The sequence below is a fragment of the Entelurus aequoreus genome, linkage group LG01 (assembly GCF_033978785.1).
Source record: "Entelurus aequoreus isolate RoL-2023_Sb linkage group LG01, RoL_Eaeq_v1.1, whole genome shotgun sequence".
Lineage (NCBI taxonomy): Eukaryota > Metazoa > Chordata > Actinopteri > Syngnathiformes > Syngnathidae > Entelurus > Entelurus aequoreus.
In genome coordinates this window covers 96,674,634-96,682,976 of record NC_084731.1, presented here as the reverse complement: position 1 = coordinate 96,682,976, position 8,343 = coordinate 96,674,634, and the positions used below count along the sequence as shown (strand labels likewise).

At 32.5% G+C, this 8,343-nt stretch overlaps 1 protein-coding gene across 1 annotated transcript in view; it reads right to left on the bottom strand.

Annotated features, from left to right (window-relative positions):
- LOC133659939 (sodium/potassium-transporting ATPase subunit alpha-1-like) overlaps positions 1-8,343 on the bottom strand; it is a 37,102-nt gene that overhangs the window by 4,312 nt on the left and 24,447 nt on the right. The window contains 2 exon segments of the mRNA XM_062062874.1: positions 3,979-4,070; positions 6,730-6,831. Coding sequence (XP_061918858.1) covers positions 3,979-4,070; positions 6,730-6,831 — 194 coding nt within the window.

Sequence of the window (8,343 nt, the reverse complement as noted above, 5' to 3'; positions counted from 1 at the left end):
TTAAATGTATATCATGTTTATAAAGTCAGGAAATATGTCCCTGGACACATGAGGACTTTGAATATGACCAATGTATGATCCTGTAACGACTTGGTATCGGATTGATACCCAGATTTGTGGTATGATCCAAAACGAATGTAAAGTATCAAACAACAGAAGAATAAGTGATTATTACACTTTAACGGAAGTGTAGATAGAACATGTTAAAAGAGAAAGTAAGCAGATGTTAACAGTAAATGAACAAGTAGATTAATAATTCATTTTCTACCACTTGTCCTTAATAATGTTGACAAAATAATAGAATGATAAATGACACAATATGTTACTGCATATGTCAGCAGACTAAATTAGGAGCCTTTGTTTGCTTACTTACTACTAAAAGACAAGTTGTCTTGTATGTTCACTATTTTATTTAAGGACAAACTTGCAATAATAAACGTATGTTTAATGTACCCTAAGATTTGTTTGTTAAAATAAAGCCGATTATGCAATTTGTTGTGGTCCCCTTTATTTAGGAAAATACTGAAAAGTATTGAAAAGTATCAAAATAATTTTGGTACAGGTACCAAAATGATGGTATCGGGACAACACTACTACAGAGTAAAAAAAAAATGTTGGTATCAGTGTTGGATAATCAGTATTGTTTGATATAGACCAGACCTGGGCAAATTAAGGCCCGGGGGCCACATGCGGCCCGTTGAGCTTTTCTATCTGGCCCGCCGGAAATTCCCAAATAATTGTTTTGGATCAGGGGTCACCAACCTTTTTGAAACCAAGAGCTACTAATTGGGTACTGATTAATGCGAAGGGCTACCAGTTTGATACACACTTAAATAAATTGCCAGAAATAGCCAGTTTGCTCAATTTACCTTTAACTCTATGTTATTATTAATAATTAATGATATTTACACTTAATTGAACGGTTTAAAAGAGGAGAAAACACAAAAAAAATGACAATTAAATTTTGAAACAGTTTATCTTCAATTTCGACTCTTAAAAATTCAAAATTCAACCGAGAAAAAGAAGCGAAAAACTAGCTAATTCGAATCTTTTTGAAAAAATTGAAAAAATAATTTATGGAACATCATTAGTAATTTTTCCTGATTAAGATTAATTTTAGAATTTTGATGACATGTTTTAAATAGGTTAAAATCCAATCTGCACTTTGTTAGAATATATAACAAATTGGACCAAGCTATATTTCTAACAAAGACAAATCATTATTTCTTCTAGATTTTCCAGAACAAAAATTTTAAAAGAAATTCAAAAGACTTTGAAATAAGATTTAAATGTGATTCTACAGATTTTCTGGATTTGCCATAATAATTTTTTTGAATTTTAATCATAATAAGTTTGAAGAAATATTTCACAAATATTCTTTGTCGAAAAAACAGAAGCTAAAATGAAAAATTAAATGAAAATGTATTTATTATTCTTTACAATAATAAAAAAAAAATTACTTGAACATTAATTTAAATTGTCAGGAAAGAAGAGGAAGGAATATAACAGGTAAAAAGGTATATTTGTTTAAAAATCCTAAAATCATTTTTAAGGTTGTATTTTTACTCTAAAATTGTCTTTCTGAAAGTTATAAGAAGCAAAGTAAAAAAATTAATGAATTTATTTAAACAAAAGAAGACCAAGTCTTTAAAATATTTTCTTGGATTTTCCAATTCTATTTGAGTTTTGTCTCTCTTTGAATTAAAAATGTCGGGCAAAGCGAGGCCAGCTTGTTAGTAAATAAATACAATTTAAAAAGTAGAGGCAGCTCACTGGTAAGTGCTGCTATTTGAGCTATTTTTTAGAACAGGCCTGCGGGCTACTCATCTGGTCCTTACGGGCTACCTGGTGCCCGCGGGCACCGCGTTGGTGACCCCTGATTTAGATGTTTAAGATGTAAAGTGTAGCTGCCATTATGATGTGCAGTAATGTTTTCTAATAACCGTAAGTCTTCAACTATACTAAGTCTTTCAATGCTTGGAATCTGCATGACATACTAGTTACTATGGTCATCTAATTAGTTACTATGGTCATATAATTACTTACTATGGTCACTATGAGGTATCTCAGATTGTAGGTGGGTTTTTTTTCACTATGTTTATTGCGTTTCGGTTGATTGTAAAATATGTTGTCAATATTCAGTGTTTTATCCTTCGTAGTTAATATTGTAAATCCCACATTCTTTATTTTCATGTACATTCTGGGTGTCTCATTCAGTAAATAAATGTCAAATTCCATTCCGTTTTTTAAGGCTGTCTGACACACTTTTTTTAATCTAAATCTGGCCCCCCCGAGTGAAATAATTGCCCACGCCTGATATAGACTGTTACAGTATCAGCATCAATCCAGAAAAAAACTGTGTAATATAATTTACTCATCAATTAATCTAAACCAGGGGTCACCAACGCGGTGCGCGCGGGCACCAGGTCGCCCGTAAGGACCAGATGAATAGCCCGCTGGCCTGTTCTAAAAATAACTCAAATAGCAGCACTTACCAGTGAGCTGCCTCTATTTTTTAAATTGTATTTATTTACTAGCAAGCTGGTCTCGCTTTGCCCGACATTTTTAATTCTAAGAGAGACAAAACTCAAATAGAATTTGAAAATCCGAGAAAATATATTTTAAAGACTTGGTCTTCACTTGTTTAAATATTTATTAAATATAATATAATATAATAATAGCATAATATATTTTACTTTGCTTCTTATAACTTTCAGAAAAACAATTTTAGAGAAAAAACACAACCTTAAAAATGATTTTAGGATTTTTAAACACATATACCTTTTTATCTTTTAAATTCCTTCCTCTTCTTTCCTGACAATTTAAATCAATGTTCAAGTAAATTTATTTTTTCTATTGTAAAGAATAATAAATACATTTTAATTTAATTCTTCATTTTAGCTTCTGTTTTTTCGACAAAGAATATTTGTGAAATATTTCTTCAAACTTATTATTAAAATTCAAAAAAATTATTCTTGCAAATCTAGAAAATCTGTAGAATCAAATTTAAATCTTATTTCAAAGTCTTTTGAATTTCTTTTAAAATTTTTGTTCTGGAAAATCTAGAAGAAATAATGATTTGTCTTTGTTAGAAATATAGCTTGGTACAATTTGTTATATATTCTAACAAAGTGTAGATTGGATTTTAACCTATTTAAAACATGTCATCAAAATTCTAAAATTAATCTTAATCAGGAAAAATTACTAATGATGTTCCATAAATTCTTTTTTTAATTTTTTCCAAAAAGATTCGAATTAGCTAGTTTTTCTCTTCTTTTTTTTCGGTTGAATTTTGAATTTTAAAGAGTCGAAATTGAAGATAAACTATGTTTCAAAATTTAATTGTCATTTTTTTTGTGTTTTCTCCTCTTTTAAACCATTCAATTAAGTGTAAATATCATTAATTATTAAAAATAACAGAGTTAAAGGTAAACTAAGCAAATTGGCTATTTCTGGCAATTTATTTAAGTGTGTATCAAACTGGTAGCCCTTCGCATTAATCAGTACCCAAGAAGTAGCTCTTGGTTTCAAAAAGGTTGGTGACCCCTGATCTAAACTATATTCACAGTGGAAACGAAGCTGCAAAATCAAGCGGAGTGAAGTCGATGGAATCAAACAATAACAATAGCAGAGTTGAGAGTTCAAATCCCACAAGGCCACACCATCTGCCCACAGCTGGCTGATCCGCACCGTGGCATTGAGCGGTAAAACGTGCGCACATCCTCTTATTGTTTCAAACCGAAGCCTGCCTGTCTTTTTTTACTGTGAAGCTTGGATGATATAACTCCAGTATTGCACAGTATTGCGAGCAAGTCAAGTCCTACTAGAGCGCTCTGTTCCACATATACCTAAATGGACCACAGCAGCATGTTCTGGAGCATTAAACAAACGTCTAAAGATCTCGCCGCCAGCCTGCGGGCTGATTTCCTAGCATCGGCATCATTGAACTGTGATGGTAAATGGGGAAAAGTGTCTTACCGCCTGGGTTGCGTCTGAGGACGTATCTTCTGGCCTCGTCGTAGAGGAAGATGAGCAGTGAGTATGGGAAGGCACATAACCACCAGTATGGTCTGAAGGGACACGGACACAAACACAGGAGTTAGGTGCTTTTCTGAAATGCTCTCCTGCAAAAAACCCAAAACCGGTGAAGTTGCATGAAATAAGAAATGATTACTTTAAAAAAGTAGTTTTATACTTGTGAGTGTTGATGACACAGCTTTGCAACACTTGATATTCTAGTTTCAAGCATGTTTTACTCAATATAAGTCAGGGGTCACCAACCTTTTTGAAAGCAAGAGCTACTTCTTGGGTGCTGATTAATGCGAAGGGCTACCAGTTTCATACACACTTAAATAAATTGCCAGAAATAGCCAATTTGCTCAATTTACCTTTAACTCTATGTTATTATTAATAATTAATGATATTTACACTTAATTGAACGGTTTAAAAGAGGAGAAAACACGAAAAAAATGACAATTACATTTTGAAACATAGTTTATCTTCAATTTCGACTCTTTAAAATTCAAAATTCAACCGAAAAAAAGAAGAGAAAAACTAGCTAATTCGAATCTTTTTGAAAAAATAAAAAAAATTATTCATGGAACATCATTAGTCATTTTTCCTGATTAAGATTAATTTTAGAATTTTGATGACATGTTTTAAATAGGTTAAAATCCAATCTGCACTTTGTTAGAATATATAACAAATTGGACCAAGCTATATTTCTGACAAAGACAAATCATTATTTCTTCTAGATTTTCCAGAACAAAATTTTTTAAAGAAATTCAAAAGACTTTGAAATAAGATTTAAAATTGATTCTACAGATTTTCTAGATTTTCCAGAATAATTTTTTTGAATTTTAATCATAATAAGTTTGAAGAAATATTTCACAAATATTCTTCGTCGAAAAAACAGAAGCTAAAATGAAGAATCAAATTAAAACGTATGTATTATTCTTCACAATAAAAAATATATTTTTTTACTTGAACATTGATTTAAATTGTCAGGAAAGAAGAGGAAGGAATTTAAAAGGTAAAAAGGTATATGTGTTTAAAAATCCTAAAATCATTTTTAAGGTTGTATTTTTTCTCTAAAATTGTCTTTCTGAAAGTTATAAGAAGCAAAGTAAAAAAAATTAATGAATTTATTCAAACAAGTGAAGACCAAGTCTTTAAAATATTTTCTTGGATTTTCAAATTCTGTTTGAGTTTTGTCTCTCTTAGAATTAAAAATGTCGAGCAAAGCGAGACCAGCTTGCTAGTAAATAAATACAATTTTAAAAATAGAGGCAGCTCACTGGTAAGTGCTGCTATTTGAGCTATTTTTAGAACAGGCCAGCGGGCGACTCATCTGGTCCTTACGGGCTACCTGGTGCCCGCGGGCCCCGCTTTGGTGACCCCTGATATAGGTCATCAAATCTCAGCAACAAGCTGTAATATCTTACTGAGATTATTTAGGAGCAAAACGCTTAAAACAAGTAAAACACTCTAACATAAAATCTGCTTAGTGAGAAGAATTATCTTATCAGACAGAAAATAAGCAAATATCACCCTTATTTGAGATATTTCATCTTACTTAGATTGCAGTTTTTGCAGTGTGATATTGGTACATTGTGCTAAGTGCACTGCAAAAAGTCAGTGTTCAAAAACAAGAAAAAAAAACCTAAACTTACGGGTATTTTATTTGAACCACGCAAAATTATCTGCCAATAGAACAAGAAAATTTGGCTTGTCAAGACTTTCCAAAACAAGTAAAATTAGCTAACCTCAATGAACCCAAAAATACCTTAAAATAAGTATATTCTCACTAATAACAAGTGCACTTTTCTTGGTAGAAAAAAAAGAGACCTTTTTTCTCAATATGTTGAAAAATATTCTTAAATGAAGTAAATGCTAGTGCCATTATCTTGACATAATGATATGCGCTCGGCATTACATTTCTTGAAACCAGCAAACTTATACTAAAAACTTATTTATTGTTCTTAATGGAAATGCAACAAGGCAAGCGCTTGTTACTCTCGGGGTCTCCTAGCCGCTCAGGCAAATCATATTGTCTAAAAATGCATTTTTCCATGGATAACATGACATCATCGCGTCAAGTGCGTGCTCTTTCAGTCAATTAGTGCGCATATATACAGCCCGGCCCCCGGCCCAATTTTTTTTTTATTGTAATTTTGAAGAATTCATCTGAATGTGCATGAACTATTACTGTTCAAAATTGTTTGAAATGTTAAATGTTTAAATATTAACTGTCAGTTTACTGTACTGTGCCAACTGTACTACTATATGAGTACGTATTTTCTATTGTTTAATTGAAAATAAAACAGCAAAGTCCATTTGGCCGTCATCTGTTTTAATTATGAGACACAATTGTGTCAAAGTCATGATTTTTTTTTTTTGTCATGCTTGAAATAAGAAATGATTACTTTAAAAAAAGTAGTTTTATACTTGTGAGTGTTGCTGACACAGCTTTGCAACAGTTGATATTCTAGTTTCAAGCGTGTTTTACTCAATATAGCTCATCAAATCTCAGCAACAAGCTGTAATATCTTACTGACATCATTTAGGACCAAAACGCTTAAAACAAGTAAAACACTCTATAACATAAAATCTGCTTAGTGAGAAGAATGATCTTATCAGACAGAAAATAAGCAAATATTGAGATATTTCATCTTACTTAGATTTCAGTTTTTGCAGCATGATATTGGTACATTGTGTGTATTTACTCACTTGAGGGGGTACATTCTGAGGGCAACGTCCATGCCAGGGCAGTATGACAGGAAGGCAGCCAGGGCGGTCTCCTCAAACAGTCCGAAGATAAGGATGCGGTTTCTGTGGAGGAAAACGATGAACATGGTTAGCTCTAAAGTTGTTATTTAGAGCTAATTCAATCGTAAAATGATTTCTTTTAAGAAAGTCAAATTATGCTAATGATATTTTTTAAAAGGGATCTATGATGATGTCCGTCTTTTCTGACTTCTAAATGTTGTTAGACTGTTGGCTTCTGGTGTTAAACAATTTTAAAGAATCCAATCATAATGTTCATGCATGTGGGCGTCAGCTTGCACACAGGTTTGGATGTCTGCCCGCCAGGCTTAATATTCTGGCGACGTTGTGACATCACAGCGAGGTGGAAACACTTTATTTGGACATTGTAGGGGTCACATTATGATTTTTTTTTGTCTACACTTCCTTGTTGTCTACATCGGTGTTTTTCAACCTTTTGTGAGCCGAGGCACATTTTTTTCATTGAAAAAATCCAAAGGCACACCACCAGCAGAAATCATTCAAATATGAAACTCGATATTGACAATAAAAAGTCGTGGGATATGATTTTAAAGCATAACTAAGCATGCAACACTATAGCTCTTATCTCAAAGTAGGTGTACTGTCACATCACACCCTGACTTATTTGGACTTTTTTGCTGTTTTCTTATGTGTAGTGTTTTAGTTCTTGTCTTGCGCTCCTATTTTGGTGGCTTTTCCTGTTTTGTTGGTATTTTCCTGTAGCAGTTTCATGTCTTCCTTTAAGCGATATTCCCCGCACCTGCTTTGTTTTAGCAATCAAGAATATTGCAGTTGTTTGTATCCTTCTTTGTGGGGACATTGTTGATTGTCATGTTCGGATGTACTTTGTGGACGCCGTCTACTCCACACGCTGTAAGTCTTTGCTGTTGTCCAGCATTCTGTTTTTCTTCACTTTGTCACCAGTTCAGTTGTAGTTTCGTTCTGCATAGCCTTCCCTAAGCTTCAATGCCTTTTTTTAGGGGCACTCACCTTTTGTTTATTTTTCAAGTTTCAAGTTTATTATTCTTCGGTCAATCGTCAACAAAATAAACAAACAGTTGTACATTCATAAATTGAAAATGAAAATATTGCAGACCGAAAGGGTTTAGGTTGAAGTTGAACACTTATTGCGCCTAACCCTATAAACAATGTCAAGTACAAAATAAACTTCCAAAAATTATCAAATGTCCTTTGTACAACATATTATAAATACACATTATACATAACAAACACTGTTCAATGATATACACAGTAAAGGCATGTGAAATATCCTTGTAGACATGTTAAACCTTTGTACCAATTTATATACTATATACAAACAATTGTACTTCCATTATTATTTATAACCCACATTTAGTATTTCAATTAACATTGATCATAGTATTAACTACTGTGTTGATTCAAGAGTGATATATTTTTTCAAGACATTAGTCTTAAAGTGTTTTTTTAAATGTGTGAATAGAAGTTTAAGCATTTGCCACCTTTTTACCTGCACACTGCCTCCCACTGTCATCTGAAAAATTGTGATCACGATTAGCTACCTGCTGCCACCTACTG